Source organism: Lycium barbarum, chromosome 8 (assembly GCF_019175385.1).
Source record: "Lycium barbarum isolate Lr01 chromosome 8, ASM1917538v2, whole genome shotgun sequence".
NCBI classification, from domain to species: domain Eukaryota; kingdom Viridiplantae; phylum Streptophyta; class Magnoliopsida; order Solanales; family Solanaceae; genus Lycium; species Lycium barbarum.
Genome location: NC_083344.1, coordinates 128,466,765 through 128,484,943, shown reverse-complemented (window position 1 = coordinate 128,484,943; position 18,179 = coordinate 128,466,765). Strand labels below are relative to the sequence as shown.

General features: G+C 34.2%; 1 protein-coding gene across 1 annotated transcript; it reads left to right on the top strand.

Moving 5' to 3' along the window:
- The first annotated feature begins 7,343 nt into the window (after positions 1-7,343).
- LOC132607334 (protein RADIALIS-like 1) lies at positions 7,344-9,570 on the top strand. The gene is made up of 2 exons (XM_060321268.1): positions 7,344-7,820; positions 9,310-9,570. Exons 1-2 carry the CDS (start codon positions 7,570-7,572, stop codon positions 9,335-9,337), a joined length of 279 nt encoding a protein of 92 aa, XP_060177251.1. The 5' UTR covers positions 7,344-7,569; the 3' UTR covers positions 9,338-9,570.
- The last annotated feature ends 8,609 nt before the right edge of the window (positions 9,571-18,179 follow it).

Genomic DNA, 18,179 nt, shown 5'->3' with positions numbered 1-18,179 from the left:
GCACTGGCTAATTAAGTGCTACCATTAATCCTTAAGGTTGTGAAATCGAACCTTACTAAATGTATTTTTGCATTTTTTTTTTTAAAAAAAAAAAATTTAAGATGAACTTATCCTCTCGAAATACTAAATTTGCCTCTGCTCACAACCATCTCATTGAGAAAGAAGAAAAAAGTCTCAATTAAAGATATAGAAACTTTGTTGCGTCCCTGGGCCTTGAGTTAACGAAGGAACTTGTTCAACGTGCCATTTAATTTGTACATAGTGAGCTAAAGTTATAAAATTTGAAGCTGTTGTCAAACTGGAAATAGAGCAATTATGCTTTTAGTTTATTTTTTGGCATACATACCTCTATCCTTAGCCAAGTTAAAAAGAATGTCTGAATTATTGGAACTGAAGAAATTATATTCTTTGTTTGCTTTTTGGCATAAAAGATACTTATCGTATGTTTTCTCTACTAACGAATTTTATATCATATGTAAATTAGGACAAATTAACTTTTTTGCTGAGTTGAAACTTCAGGATGGAAAAAAATATGTGGAAAAGGTAATTTCGATAACAATATAACACAGTTAGTAAACTAAATCACAATAATAATTTTAGTAACAATATAACACAATTAAGAATGATGGAATTCCAAGTATTTCACCATTTTTTATGGGTTTAAAGTTGTGGTACTTAAAAGTTGTCCATTACATTTTAAAAGCTACTTAAAAAATATTTCAATAAGACTAGGATAGTTTTCTCAAAAATAATAATATTATAATAATAATAATAATAATAATAATAATAATAATAAAGAACAAAAGTATGTTCTATTGTCAAAACATATTTATGGGATGGAACCTAGGACTAAATTAAGAGTTTTTTTTTTCTCTATAGAAAACAGGCCTGGATTACCACTTACTCTGGCATAATTGATTAAATGGGCCTTAAGGATCAGCCCAGTCTTTTCTGAAGCTAGATCAGTAATTGCACGGTTTGACCTTCAAATGGGCTAGTCTTAATTTTTGGCTTCAAATGGGCTGGGCTTCAATTTTTGCACTTCAAAATCGAACTTATGTTTAGTAGGGCATAAATATTTCAAGGACGCGGGCACAACTCATGACTAGAGGGCATAAGTTCAATTTTAAAGAACAAAACTTAAAGACCAACCAATTTGAAGGACAAAAATTTAAGACCAGTACAAAATAAAGACAAAAGTGCAAATCACCCGGCGTTTGTTGGTATAAAAAGATGGGCTTTCTAGCAGCAGCCCGTGTTCGAAACTTTGGTGGGCTAAAATGCATTTTTGGAGGCTGATTTACCCAAATGACCTGTTTTAAGTCACCATTTAAATTTTGTTCCTACTTTTAAAGATGTGCAAATATAGCTTTGGAAAATTTTCCTTTCGGACAAAGTTAGGTTTGGCCATAATGTTTACCATATATTGTTCAATCTTATGGAGAAAATGTTAAACTGTCATTTAATGTATGTAATAATTTATAATTAGACCCTAGATACTCTGACGTTTGTCTCGCACCGATCCCACACACCTAACCTACTCTTATTAAGTTTTTTTTATGCATAGCATTTTGAGAAATGGGTTCAAGAAATAAGTCTAAAATAGTAAAACTTGTTAATTTTCATTTAGTGTGCTCCTAGCTCACCTTGTTTTTAATTTTCAAGATGATAAAAATTAAAAGGAGAAATTTACTCGGTTCAGCGCAAGAGTTTAGTTTGTGGTATTGATTTTATATTTGTGATAACCCATTACTTTTTATTCAGAAATGATATTGATTAAACACCAATTTCAGAAATAGTTTAATTTAAATTAAAGGAAATTGAGCATTCATGATTTAAAAATCTTAGGTCCGCCACTAAAAGAACTGATTTGTGATGTTAAACCTCCAAGTCTCGAACTTCTTTAAGTTGACAATAAATCATCATGTTCTAACTTTTAATTGATGGATGAATTGACCATAAACAAATGACATGTCAATTCACATGATAAACATAATGCTACTTTCGAATTAGATTTGCAAAGTAAGAGGGAATTGGAAAGAGAAAGAAGGGTTGCAACTTTTGTTCAACTTCTTTTTTTGTGTGGAAGTTACATTATATTATCCAAAATCCAAAATACTTTTGTGAAATTGCAACCATGAGTCAACATGCTGCTTTCCTGGTTAATAGTTAGGCCATTGATAGCTATATATAAGTATATGACATTTCAACTATGAAGGAAATTGGAATTTGAAAGATCTAGGGTTTGTTTGGTATGGAAGGAAAACATTTCAGCCAGTTTTTTCGTATTTGATTGGTCAAAATATTTTGCAAACATTTTATCGAAGAAATCAAGTTCTTAAAAATTAGAAAATATACTTCGCTGATGGAATTATGTAGGAAACAAGTTCCATAAATAATTTTCCATGTATTGTCTCCGCAGCACCCCCACCACTCCACCCACCCCCATTTGCAACCTCTGACCAAACCACCTTCCTATCACCAACTAATTATTTGCTAAGAAAATATTTCCTTCGTATCAAACACAACCCTAATGACAACAAATCAAAATTGAAGCATCACATTTCACTTCGTAAAATAATTTAGAATCTTCAAGTTATGCCTTTTGGTATTTGGGTTATGACCATTTCTTGACACAAAATCCAACTTTATACATAGAATTATACTAGCATAAAAAAGTAGTTATATCTTATCCAAGATTATGTTCTAAAGAAATGTCTTTCTACGTCATGAAGGAATCATTTTACCTCCAAGATCATTGACCACTTGACAACATTATCTGTATATCTTCTTTTTTGCATCTGGATTTGCTTTTTGCCGGCCATTTTCTTAATTAGAAAAGGAAAAGAATTTCACACATTCTAATGAAAAATGCTTAAGTGAAAATTTTGAGAACATTGTTATATTAATAATTAGTAGAAGAAAAATATTTAAAATTTCAAAAACCAATTTTTTATGTTTGTAGAAAGCACATGCAACCACTCGTGTGCACTATCACCAAATTGAAATCGCATTTATATATATATATATATATATATATATACTTTGACAGTGTAAATATTTTTTTAATATCAAATTATTTAACATATTGTAGTTATTAATTAGTTGTGACCTTATTTTTCATGTTAGTATATCCATTTATTACGGATGACTACCTGTATGTAGTTTATGATCTTTTAATTAAGTAGTAATTTGATATTTAAAAATTCTTTTATATTGTCAGTGCATAGTAATTGATATCATTAAAGAAATGGTATCTAGTAAAGCATATGTCTGATGTATGGATAGGCCTGATGAATCTATCTCCTTATCTTTTGGAACATTTGATGACCAATAAAAGATCTTTCTATTCCTTTCTCCCTATTGTTTCAACCACTAGAATATTGATCTTTTTAAAAAATGTATCTCTTTAATTTATATTCATAATCTCCTAGTTGTAGCTTAATTAAATAGTAGGTTTTACTAGTTCAACGAATTGGTCTCTTCTGATTTGAGATATTAAGTACATAGACTCAAAAATGTGTGACAAATATGGTATCGTGCTCGATCGATTGATAGGATTTATCGTATATTCACAAACAGGTAAAAAAAAAAAAAATTACACAAGGGGTTCCTTCCGAGATTTTCGATAAGAATTTTACCCAATGCAGTTCAATGGTGTCAAAGATAACTTGTCTTATTATTGGAGTTATTGATTTCACTGCTTATGGGTTAATACATCTAATTATCTTCAAGTGATCTGATAGTATAAAAAGTTTATATTGTAAGTGTAAAGAAGCTAAACTTTATTCAAATATCTAAGAAGGTTTTCTATTTTAATTTTTATGAACAATCCATATGAACGTAAATGTATTCACGTTCTTAGTTGACTGCATGCGATAAAATAATACATGCATGGAAAGAAATATTAGGAAATTCCTTTAACTGTGAACAACAAAAACAGAGTTACAAGTGGGGAATTAATCTAAATTTTTTAATATACACTGGGATCATGTTGAAGGAATTTCAGGTATAGCATAGATTCCATTTATCTCAAAGCTTTGCTGTATATCATCAACATATATAGATTCCAACCAAAATATTCCCTGAATATATCAAAATATGAAAGGCAGCACCTCAAATGTCAAAACCCTAAGCAAGTTGTCTAAATTTAAAGGGGAAATTAGTTAACTCTTTTTTTTTACAGAGTTAATTAAGAGATTAACTATCAGAGCACAATTAATTAAAGAACTACATTTACATAAAAGAGTTTTCAATTTCAGCTTTCCCTTTTAAGAACTTCTCAAATATATGGATAATGATCAGCATAAAGTATAAATCAGTAGATATATTCAATAATTTGGATGATTTCAAATCTAGAAAACCGAAGTAGGTCGAGACAAGCCAAAGAAAGTATTTTGAGGATATGTAATGTCATAAAGGAACTTCTAACTTTTCTTTAAAAGTCAAAAAAAGAAAAACCTTTTCTTTAAAAGTTGCATCTTTTAGAAAAACTTCTAACTTCGTTGCGAAGTTACGCAGAAAAGAAAATAAAAAATAAAAATATATAGCAGTCGGATGCACTAAGCTGCTGCTATGCACGGATCCGATGAAGAATTGGATCAAAATATATTACTTTTACACAGTCTTTTTTTTTTTTTTTTACATTTCCGCAAGAGATTGTTTCCATGTCATCAAGTGTACTAGAGATGAGAAAAAAACTGGAAAATAGGCAAATGTAGACTTATAGGTATGGATTGATCCGAATTCAATAATTTTGGCTCGGATCTATATATATGTTAGAAAAATCACGAAGTAAATACAGTTAATTGATTTCGATCATAATAGGTTAATCAAATTAGTTGTTACAGAATCCCGAACTTTAAAACATAAAGTTCAAATCCTGAAACCGCCCGTGAACAACAAACGTTTGTGAAGTTACGATTTGATCGTTCCTATTGGTTCAATTAGAGATTATTTCTATCTTTCTAATAAATTTAAAGAGAACTTAAAGAGAGTATTTGAGTAATTAAGAATACGGTTTCCGTTAAGAATATTAGAGAGTCAGAGAAGCATGAAGACCTCAACGAAAAGGACGTAGTTGACAGATTCCAAACAAGTGGAATAAGTTATCTTTAATTAAGATATATGCTTACGCTTAAACCAATCATGCAGAACAAGTGAGAAAAGGACCAAAATTATCCATAATGTTTGGGTTTGAATCAAAATCATACATATTCTTTCACATGGAGCACTAATAGTACATTATGTTTGCATAAGTGGTGCACTTTTAGTCAAACTCCCAAATAAATTTAACGAAAAAGAACAAAAATGCCCCTGAACTTTTAGAAAAGGTATAAAAATACCCTTTATTCATCTATTTTGCTAAAACTACCCATCAATTCAACTTTTTGGCTCATTTATTCCCCTTGACTAACGGACAACACTAATTTTTTTTAAAAAAAAAAATTAAATTGCACATGACATTTTATTACTGAAAAATTGATTTATTCTTTTAAAAAGAAATCTGAAAAATCGTTATTTGTAGAATAAGGAAAAATAATTTTTCAACATCCGTCTCTTTAAAAAACAAATGTAGTAAGCCTTTTTTATATATATATATATATATATATATATATATATATATATATATATATAAAACAGAATTGGATTTTCATTAAAACATATGGAATTTTTTTAAGTTTGGAAAACTTTTTTTAACGGGTGGAAACCCCATTTTTTTTAAAGAAAATTCAATTTTAAAATCTGAAAAATTGATTGTTTTTTTAAGTAAAATGTGCAAAACTAATACTCCATAATTTTCTTCTAGATTTAAAAAAAAGATAGTTTTCTGGTTTTTTTTAAACACAGTTTTTCCATAAAAAAATTAATTTTTTCAGATATTTATAAAAATCCAATTTTTCACATTTTGAAAAGAAAAAAAATTAGTGTTGTCCGTTAGTCAAGGTTTTACTCGTTAAAAAAAAGTTTTCCAAATTTAAAAAAATTCCAAGGTTTCAGATTTCTTTTTAAAAGAATAAATCAATTTTTCAGTAATAAAATGTCATGTGCAATTTAATTTTTTAAAAAAAAAAAAATTAGTGTTGTCCGTTAGTCAAGGGGAATAAATGAGCCAAAAAGTTGAATTGAGGGGTAGTTTTAGCAAAATAGATGAATAAAGGGTATTTTTATACCTTTTCTAAAAGTTCAGGGGCATTTTTGTTCTTTTTCGTTAAATTTATTTGGGAGTTTGACTAAAAGTGCACCACTTATGCAAACATAATGTACTATTAGTGCTCCATGTGAAAGAATATGTATGATTTTGATCCAAACCCAAACATTATGGATGATTTTGGTCCTTTTCTCCGGAACAAGTTAACCATATAGGGGCCATTAACTCTTCTTAGCCAGATTCTTTTTGGAAGTGCTATTTAGAGCTCTTTTTCAACTCTATTTGAACCGTAGTCAAGAATGTCGTCATTGCAAAAAAAAAAAAAAAAAAAAAAAAAAAAAAAGGAATTATGGAGAATAATTTATGTTGTTAAATAAGAAAATATTCGTCGCTAATCTTATTTAACGACGAATTATCAAAAAATCTTCAGGTACAAGCTATACGTACTTAATTAGTACGTAGTAATAGATTACCGACGAATTCCATAAACATTTTTACATTTTTAGTGGTTGTTCCCTGAATAATAATTAGGTCACAAATAAGTAGTGATTTCACCAATTAGTACATGGAATGGAGGCTAACACCAAATTACTTGTAAAAAAATCACCTAAAAGGTGACCGGTACTAACGAAAATAATTCGTCCACATCAATTTTGTTCTAACCTAAAATTTAGATTTATATAGAAATTTCAATTGAATCCTTGTAAACTCGGGTCTTAAGTTCCATCTTAGTTAATATAATTTCTTTCGTGTAATTTAGATTCCTCGTCATTGCTTAATTTGTTTTATAATATTTTAGAATAGTGAGATAAATTTCTATTCAGGTCGTTCTTCATGTTCCATTGGTTAATCATCTTATAAATAGTACAAATATCTAGAGAGTTTTTGCATATGCATGATATTTTGTTCTAGCTTCTACTTATGATTATTACATGATATTTTACAGAAAGTACTGAAATTAATCGAACCATACTGATACGGAACAGAAATCGAGATGATTTCGAAAGTCTATTTTTAGTTATACAAAATAAAGTAATCGAAAAATTGATATAGTATAAATTTTATATAAATTTTATAAAATAACCAGGTAAACCGAACTACTAACACCCCTACTTATTCTCCCTCCACCTCCTCCCTTGCCCACCTCATTAATCTTGCTTCGTATTTAGGCTCTTAAGTATCACATCTACTTGCAAAAGTTAAGAATAAGAAGCCCAAAAAATCAAAATTCAAAAGATATTCGCCAGCTTGCTCCAACTGAATGACCTTCATCCTCCAGCATATAAGGAGCTAAAAATGCTCTTCTCTCTTACCCAAAACCATATCCTTGACTTAGCTCATTTATATATTTACCCATTTCACTTATTCTTCAATTCATCACTAAACCCTTAAATTTTCTATATATTATTATCTTCAGTATGGCCTCAAATTGGACAACAAAGCAAAACAAGAAGTTTGAGGAGGCATTGGTTATGTACGACAAGGACACTAGTGCTGATAAATGGTATAACATAGCCAAATATGTTGGTGGCAAATCCGTTGAGGAAGTTAGAAGGCATTATGATCTTCTTGTGAAGGATATTACCCAAATTGAAAATGGTCAAGTCCCTTTGCCTAATTATAGGAATGCTTCAGAAACCAATGCTAGAGGATATGCTAATGAACAGAGGTACATATTATGAGTTTAAGTTATATGCATCATTAGTGTAACTATTTTTTGAATCATCATATCATATATATTTGTTGTACGTAGTAAAAAGGAAATTGATTTATTTTTAAGATTACAAATTAAATCCTACATTTTAAGAAGGTTTGCTTGTAAATATATCCTTTAGGGGAATCTGATATTCTTTTATTTTCCTATTTTCTGAGGTCAAGCATTAAGCTAACAAGATTCATAGTGTCTACACTATTTTTTAAAGGATCTAATTAATTTATATATATTGATAGTGTAAAGAATTTTTGCTTTGCTAGCATCATTAATTAACATGTTGAAGAAGGTTTTTCTGCCTTAGTCTTTATCCAGGTTATATGAAGTAATTCCATTCACTGTGTGCGTCAACTATCTATTTAAGCGGTCTGATAATTTATTTTTAAAAAAAAAAAAAAAACGAAAGAGTTAAACTCTCAATGACAATGTCTATACATATTGTATCACATTAATATTACCTGCGACAATAGGGAACTAATTAACTATAGTTATCCTATTTGATAACAACATAAAGGCACAATAAATAATTAGCTATCACTGGTTAAAGACATTGATAGTGCAAAAAAATTAACATTGTGTATATGTAAGTTAAATGCTAAATTATACTTATGAGATCCTCATGCATTTTCAACTTTAGGTCTTTCATATGAATTCTTGAGAACACGCCATAGATTACTGAAAATAGAATTTACGTATAACATGTATGCGATCGATAATCATATTAGCACACATATTATAATGTATACTGTGATGGTAAAATACTCCTACAAAAGATCATCTTAATTAGCCTATTTAAGCTAACTGGAAACCACATTAAATGGAGTCCGACCTGATTAATTAAGATCGCATGATTATCTTAGTATAATTTCAGGACAATTAACACTTAACTCTTACGTGGATATATTTCTTCACCTTTCTTTCGTTTTTATACTTTTAAGTGAGTTGCATATCCTTAAAGTATGACGATTTAGACATCCACATGAAAAAAGTTGTCTTTTATATTCACCTTTGGCTTGAAATAAAAGCTAACTTCTATTCTATCTACTCTTGACAATTGAAAGCAATAAAAATCTTAGTATTATCTTTTCGGACCTAAACTAGATAAAATGACGGTGTTAAAATATTTAGAGACTGCCGACATATTTTAACTTATTCGCCTCATTTTTTAAATTACTAATCTCGTTATAGATAATTATTGATAGTTATTTTTAACGTCTAACTTATAGAATAAGTTTATAACGCTAGAAAATATAAGATGCCCGCTGGTTTAAAAGAAACTCAAAAGCTTAAACCCATAATTAAGTTTAAATTTCGAATCTATTTCAACTGAGTATAATTATGGGCACATGTCAAAAACACATACTCGTTTTTCCTAAGAAAATTGATGATATTTTCTGCTGCATCCAAAATTTCGTGTTAATTTTTTTTAATTTGATTATTCTTGCAGGCTTCTGAAGAATCTAAAGCTACAGTGAGCGGAAGCTTGGACTTATAGTCAACAGTCAACGCCATATATCCAAATTATCTGTAAAAAATCCCAAAAATCGGGGATCCTAATTGTAAATTCGTGTTTAAGTGCTTCTTATTTTCTGTATTAATTAGATTGTTTCCTCAATTAAGAGATAATGAATGTGTAAGTAACTTCAGCTACGTACCTTTTGTTTCTGCTTAAGCTATCAGCTTATGAGATATAAATTGAGATTTTCTAGCTTTAATTGTTAATTCCTTGGCATAGAATAATAGACATTTGTGAATGGAAAATTGAAGTATTCAGAAAAACAACTTTCAGATCTTTTTAGCTTATTCCCACTAAGTAATCTAAAACAAATAATATTTATGTATAATGGGAACTCTATATATAGTTGAAAAGTATTTGATGCATAAGAAGTAAATATGTTGTATACCTCCAAGAGATTAGTATTTAATTTGGACATTTTATGGTACGATTAAGCAAAACATGAATGCTATACTTGCAAAGACAAAAATGGAAGGGTGATTTGCAAGAATGACCCTATAAGTGGCAGGCTTGAACTTTTAGCCTCGTTTAAACAAACTGAAAAAAATAACCTCTTTAGTTCATCGGACATAATTAGTTGTGGCTATAAAATTAGTTTTGTTGATAGGGCAAGAGTTTGGGATATTTTAATAAGTCAGACACAATGAACCTGTACAATTGATAACAAGTTCTCGTTCATGAGCGAAAATTGTATGTGTTGCTCAATAGTTTACAAGTCAATACAACTAAAAATTCCTATCCGGCAACACATTACACTACTTTCGTTTTTATAACTTCTTGAAATGTTCTGATCTCCGGCCTCATAGGCAAAACAAACCTATGCACACATTCTAACTAGAGATATTTTAAAAAATATTTTGTTAAATATGATCAGAAGTTCAAGACCATCTCGTAGCTATTTCTCCAATTTTTTCAAAATGGAAGACGAAGGTCATGCTCTAAAGTAAATTATTTAAGTCAACAAAAATGGGAGTTTTATAAACACGTCTGGACGCTCTATTTAGTGGTGGATTCAACTTTTATATATAAAATATTTATATTATATATATATATATAATATAATTTTCTTAGGAGTATATTATTTGTGTATTTTAATATGTTGTAGCTTTAAACTACCTGAGTTTCCTAGTCATTAATCCTATTTTTTATGCACCGTCAAGTACTCTTACCTTAATAAGGCCAAGCAAAGTATGATATACTTGACGAACGAAAAGTTTCTTTTGTTCTCTTTTTATAAAGAAAAAAAATAGAACAGATTGCACAATTTCCTCCTTTTCTTAGTCATTTTTTGGTTGTTGCAGCACGCAAACAAAGAACTGATAAAAGTCTTTTTACAAAAGTGATGACTCTATTTATACACACACGCAAAGATAGCAGAAAATTGAAGAAAATGTACATGTATCTTTACATTTTTTTTTTTGGTCCATTGGAAAAACAAACTAAATAAAGAGTGTAAAATCGCTCATAAGCAATATAGCTTAAGTTCGCTAGCTAGGAGAAAAAACTCCAAGTCCTTAAATGTATTACTCAAAAGTAATATCAAGCCCCTTCATAATTGTATATCCCTCATTTGCTAGAAAATCGGCACACTACTTTGCCTCCTCCAGACGTGTCTAATCGTGGCCTCGTTGTCTTCATCAAAATCTTCAATAATAGGTCTAAGTGAATGATTTTGTACGTCCTCTTCTTGGATAAGCTTGATAATAACTAAGCAATTTGTTTCCATTTCTACAGCTTCATAATTCATTTGATCGATTTGCGACATTTATGAAACATTGAAGTTTTCAGAAGTTTCTCGTGTGAACGACTACATAACCTACATCGTACATATCATAACAGATCTAAACGATTTATACACAAAGATTACAAATCATTAAAGATAAACAAATCTCCTAGTATTAAACAAAAAAATATATCAAACCCTAAAAAAATGATTTAATTGGTTTTGTTTGATTTGTATATCTAGCAAATCAACCTATTTATGGTTTGGTTTGTTTTGTTTCAAGTAAAACTAGCTAGCCAAACTGAACCGTGAGAACCCCTACTTACATATATTCTAGGAAATTTTACATGGTATAACTAACATCCAGGTATTTACCGTCTACTAGGAAATTTCTCTATATTCTATATACTATATCTATTGAGGTTTTTCTTAATTTTTCTTAGACAAATACAAAATCCAAGTATAAAGCGTGGGACTTGAAAGTATAAAAACAATATCACAATTCATAGCAAAAGCAATTAAAATAATTGATACTGATATATATATATATATATATATATATATATATATATATATATATTGTTTGACAATTACGGTGATAGCTTTTTAAGAAGAAAGTCCTTATCAAAATGCTTTAAAAAATAAGGAGCACTTTTGTAACTTTAAATCAAGTGTTTGTTACCATTATTTCTGCAGATTCTTCCGCCCTTAAAGTTAATTATTTACTTACCTCAACCAACAATGTCAGGCAAAAAGATGTTTGTTCGTTACTAGTACAGTTTAATCTTTTATAGCATGTCACTCGCGTTTCACTTTAAGAACTCATACAACTACAAACAGTTAGTTATAGTTGAATAACTACAAACAGTTAGTTATAGTTGAATCTTGAATATCTTGTGCAAGTACTGTCAAGATACATAAATTAAACCCTTCATGAAACACTTGAAAATGTATTTTAAAAGCGAAAAGCACCAATTTCTGAAAATATCCTCCCGGTATTTCATTTAATGTGACACTATTTTATTTGTAATTTTTAAAAAAATATATAAAAATAACAATTTTTTATATCTGAAAATATTTTTTACTTTACATTTTTCGTCTTTTTTTTTCTAAAATTGTACAGCCTGTCAAATACCTCTGCATAAACTAAAACGAGGAAATACGCAAGAATCAAGGGCGGAGCTAGTAAGAGAGGAGGGGGTTCAATTGAATCCCTTCGTTGAAAATTATATTGTGTTATATGGTAAAAGTATTTTCTTAATTATATTTAAATTGTTGCATCTCTTTTGTATAAGAAAACATTCTTATGTAATGGTCAAGAGGGTTTAAAAATTGCTTTATATCATAAGTTTGAATCTCAATTATGACATTTTAGCTTTTTGTTTCTAATATCTAATACACCTATAATTTTTTGGCCGTCAGGGATGGTTTTTTCTGACAGGTTTTATAACACATGTCTGTATACGGTAAAAACCGGATGCGAGGCAAACCGGTGGAGCGAGGGGACCGACTGATCTGCCTTCTTCGTCATTGGAACGACCAAGCCCGGTGACCCGAGCATTCGTGACCGTTGGTCCGAATTGATCGTGGCCGTTGGTCCGTTTGACCGGAGCCGTTGGTCCGAATTGATCGTGGCCGCTGGTCCGTTTGATCATAGCCGTCAGTCCGTTTGATCGTGGCCGTTGATCCGGGAGATCTGTTACGCGGTTGCCACGCATCGATAGCGTCCTGCCATGGTCAACCACCAACCATGCGTGCGTCAGATCGTACGGCCAACCTAATCCCACCAAATCTGCTCAGAGCTGTCCTTTTTATTATTATTCTAATCATTTGTATGGGAAGAGGCCCACAGAGGCACCACTATAAATAGAGCACATCCCCCTCCTTTGTAAGGGTTGGGCTCTTCTTACTTTCCAAGAACATTTGTAATAGAGGAACTCTTCATACTAATTCTTTCATCATTTAATTTGGCCAAGGTCGCCCGTTATTGTGATTAGCGCATTTCATCTATCAAGTATCGTACATTGCTCACAAACCTATATATATCGCTAACCTTCAAATATTTTGTTTACTTTGCCTAGTACACATCAAGAGCAAAACACATATCCTATACCCACCTATAAATTTAATTGATTACCCGAATCCGGGGTAAACAGTTTGGCGCCCACCGTGGGGCTAGGATAATAGTGGTCTTTGATCTTGATCTCTATCTTACCCATCAAAATCAGAAACATCTGCTGTCCGTCTCTGAAAAAACGGACCAAATGGCTAACAGTAGGCAATCTGGTCACGTCAACAACAACGAGATCGTGGCCGAAAATGAAGGCAGCGGTCCACGAGGATTGCCAAACCCCACTGACCCTTTAAATACTAACAATTCAATTACTTTATCCGGGACACAAGTCCGGAAAGAACCGGATACCCCGAATGATAATATTGACTTGCGTTTAATTTTTGAAATGTTGCAGGAACAGAGAGCGGCGATTGCCGAACAGGGAATCGCAATAGCCCAGCTGCAGAACGGAGGAGATAAAACGACCCCGGAAAAGGCGAAGAGTGTTGCTGAACCCAGAAGAGATGAGGCACGGATGGTTGAAAGCAAGGTCTCCGGAGCTGGTCCATCCACCGAGGTTCTGAGAATGCTCGAAACGTTGGCGAAGCGGGTGGACTCGACCGAAAAAAGGGTGGAGACATACAACTCTCGGGTGGATCAAATCCCGGGGGCTCCGCCTATCTTGAAAGGGCCGGATTCAAAGAGGTACATCCAAAGGCCTTTTCCTCCGAGTGTAGCTCCGAAATTGATCCCGAAGAGGTTCAAAATGCCGGATATCCAAAAATATAACGGCACAACGGACCCTCACGAACACGTGACCTCATACGCCTGTGCTATAAAAGGCAATGATATGGAAGATGATGAAATCGAATCCGTGTTGCTGAAAAAGTTCGGGGAAACTCTGTCAAAAGGAGCATTGACTTGGTACAATCATCTGCCCGAGCATTCAATCACTTCTTTCGAAATGCTCGCCGATGCCTTCATAAAAGCACACGCCGGAGCCAAAAAGGTGCAGGCTCGAAAAGCGGATATTTTTCGTGTAGCCCAAAGAGACGAGGAGCTATTGCGTGAATTTGTCAACCGGTTCCAAAGGGAACGAATGGAGCTCCCCCCGGTTCCGGAGGAATGGGCCGCACAAGCTTTCACAAAGGGGCTCAATGTTCAGAGCTCGACGGCTTCATTCAAATTAAAGGAAAGCTTGCTGGAATACGAGTCTGTGACCTGGGCGGATGTCCATAACCGATACGAGTCAAAAATTCGGATAGAGGATGACCAACTCGAGCTTCCCCCGGGGCCCGTAAAAATGAACAAAACCTCGGAGAGATCACGAAAGAGTTACGAACCGGAGGCCGGACCATTGAGGGAAAGGTATCGGCCATACTCTCGAAAACCAAGCTTCAGGTCGGAAAAATCAAGGGATGGCCCGAGTCATTTCTCCGGGTCGGGGTGATAGACGGGCCGAGTCCCCGGTTCAGGTATACCACCGAGGAGTCAAACGAGGAGGCCACGGCTATGAAACTCGATCTCACGGATGAACTTCGCGAAAACGCATTGGTCCGTATTGCAACCCAGAAGCAGAGAATGGAAAGGTACTACAATCGGAGAGCCAATTTTTGACATTTCTAAGTTCGGGACTTGGTGCTTCGGAAAGATACCTTGAGCACCAAGAATCCCAACGAAGGAAAACTGGGTTCGAACTGGGAAAGACCGTACAAGATAACCGAGGTAACGGGCAAAGGATCGTATCAGCTGGAATCCGTGGACGGGCAGCGATTGTGCAACAACCGGAACGTGGCTCATTTGAAGGGATATTACTGTTAAGGTATGGACACCTCATGTTTAACCTTTTTCTTTTTGCAGGAAGTCAAGTACCGGATAAAGTTAGGATCTAGGTCTGAAAATGTGTGTTGCACTCTTTTCCTTAGTACGGTTTTGTCCCAAAATGGTTTTTTCGACAAGGTTTTTAATGAAGCAACAAGTACAACGTGTTACTTAACAAAAATAAGGACAAACGGCCGGGAACTCGGGGTCACGGCCTACGAGTGGGGACTTGATAGCGCTCGCCTGATCTTGCAGCTCGGATAAACACTAGGGGACTTATACCCACATCGAGGTTTACCCCGGTTAGTGGAAAACGGAGGAGCTCAACAAATCAAGACCGGACCTTCTGCATTAGGTTTCGGTGTAAGGACCAAACGATCAAAATGAATCGTGTCCCCCCAATATTTGCTACGGCAAAATCAAGACCGGACCTTCTGCATTAGGTTTCTGTGTAAGGACCAAACGATCAAAATGAATCGTGTCCCCCCAATATTTGCTACGGCAAAATCAAGACCGGACCTTCTGCATTAGGTTTCGGTGTAAGGACCAAACGATCATAATGAATCGTGTCCCATTTAGCATTTGCTACGGCAAAACTAAGGCCCGGTCACCGGCCATAGCCTTCGATGTAAGGACCAAACGATCATAATGAATCGTGTCCCATTTAGCATTTGCTACGGCAAAACTAAGGCCCGGTCACCGGCCATAGCCTTCGATGTAAGGACCAAACGATCATAATGAATCGTGTCCCATTTAGCATTTGCTACGGCAAAACTGAGGCCCGGTCACCGGCCATAGCCTTCGATGTAAGGACCAAACGATCGTAACGAATCGTGTCCCGTTGTATATTTGCTACAGCAAAGGCAGAAGGAATTAAAATTCTCATATGTACAAACATTTCGCAAACGCAAAGTTATCAAAAGCTGGTATAACAAAATCTTGGGTGTCTTTCTATTAAAAGGACTTCGCCCCGATGATAACCGCCGTATTCCGGCACTGCCCCACTCACATACTCTATATCGAGGATTGTGCCCGAAATTCGACAAAGGCGGCAAGGTCACAATGACCCAAGCCAAAGCTCGGCAAATTCCCCCAAAACGGGGACTGTTACATCAAAAACTTTGCCAAGGTTGAAAAAATACTGACCCTAAAGAAAATGCCTATCGTAATTCGGAGACATCTGAACTTATGAAGCATCGGATAAGTCCCACGGGCACGGTGAATTAACGACTATGAGTCGACCTGTCCTAAAACGGACCAACGATCATGACAAAAATAATGGCAAACATTCAAAACGAAGAAATAAGAAGGTAACGACGAGCTGACAGGGCCACCGGTTTCGGAAGTTATCCACTCCCCGTTACTCCGATAGATCGGAGATCCGGGAAGTGTGGGGCTATCTGTATACGGTAAAAACCGGATGCGAGGCAAACCGGTGGAGCGAGGGGACCGACTGATCTGCCTTCTTCGTCATTGGAACGACCAAGCCCGGTGACCCGAGCATTCGTGACCATTGGTCCGAATTGATCGTGGTCGTTGGTCCGAATTGATCGTGGCCGCTGGTCCGTTTGATCATAGCCGTCAGTCCGTTTGATCGTGGCCGTTGATCCGGGAGATCCGTTATGCGGTTGCCACGCATCGATAGCGTCCTGCCATGGTCAACCACCAACCATGCGTGCGTCAGATCGTACGGCCAACCTAATCCCACCAAATCTGCTCAGAGCTGTCCTTTTTATTATTATTCTAATCATTTGTATGGGAAGAGGCCCATAGAGGCACCACTATAAATAGAACACATCCCCCTCCTTTGTAAGGGTTGGGCTCTTCTTACTTTCCAAGAACATTTGTAATAGAGGAACTCTTGCATACTAATTCTTTCATCATTTAATTCGGCCAAGGCCGCCCGTTATTGTGATTAGCGCATTTCATCTATCAAGTATCGTACATTGCTCACAAACCTATATATATCGCTAACCTTCAAATATTTTGTTTACTTTGCCTAGTACACATCAAGAGCAAAACACATATCCTATACCCACCTATAAATTTAATTGATTACCCGAATTCGGGGTAAACAATGTCACCACCTCCCATCTAGTTGGTTTCCCAAAATTTGGTAGTCCTCCATAATAAACTTACTTAGCTTGCAAGAACTAATTTCTCATTATTTTATATCTGTACCAGTGTTTTAAAAGGCGTTTTTGAGGCGAGCCTCGGGGCGAGCCCCGGGGCGGGGCGTACCAAAAATGCCTCGGGGCGATGGGTCGGGGCGCAAGTCCCCAAAGGCGTACGCCCAGCAATTTGGGGCGTACGCCCAGGCGTTTGGGGCGAGTTCTTTTTTTGTTGGGGCGTAAGCCTAGGCGTTTGGGGCGAGTTTTTTTTTGTTGGGGCGTAAGTCCAGAAAACTTCTTCAAACTAAAACGAAATTTGTTAAATAAGTCCTTAGTATAATGCCCAAATTTTCAAAAGTCAACATGTAATTACTCAAATATTTTAAAAAGGAACTGAAACATTAAATTTAAAAGTCAAGACCTTTTTTTATTGCTAGAATGCCTAATATATGTTATTTTCCAATTATTTATCTTGTCTTCTACTATCTCAAAAAAGTAACGAGCAGTCACTTATACTTGTAAGTACGTATAATAGATTGTTCTAATTAGTGTTTTTGTGGGGGTGGAGTATGTATATGTGTGTGTATATATATATATCACTTATTTATTGTTTTCTTCAAATTTTTACGTTATTTAACCAATTTAAAAGTATTTATTATAATTATATCATTTTATAAAATACTAAAAATTGAAGTCCCATGAGGCTTACGCCTCGTGCCTCGGGGCTTACGCCTCGCTGAGGCAGACATAAAACGCCTCGCCTTACGCCCCCGCCTTTTAAAACACTGATCTGTACTTGTGTTTCTGTTGAACAAGAAAATTACTAGAAATAACTAAAGAGCATACCATTGGAAACTAAAGACGGAGTCTATACTTCCTCAAAAAAGAACTAGTTTGAAAAAAGTAAGTAAAACAAAAAGGTCAACAAAGATATCCATTTGAAAAAGAGACCTTGGATACGTGAATGAAAAATTTATTATGGCATTATGTATTGTGTTTTACCATGTGGACGAAATGTACTTGATTGATGAATATTTTGCAGGGAAGTTAGGGATGAATATAAACTTGTGGGGCCAAATTCCTTATTCAATCC

Excerpts from the sequence above, each read along its gene's own strand:
- LOC132607334 (XM_060321268.1), top strand. The coding sequence starts at position 7,570 with ATGGCCTCAAATTGGACAACAAAGCAAAACAAGAAGTTTGAGGAGGCA. Across the intron at positions 7,821-9,309 it reads GGATATGCTAATGAACAGAG|GCTTCTGAAGAATCTAAAGC; the intron begins GTACATATTATG and ends TTATTCTTGCAG.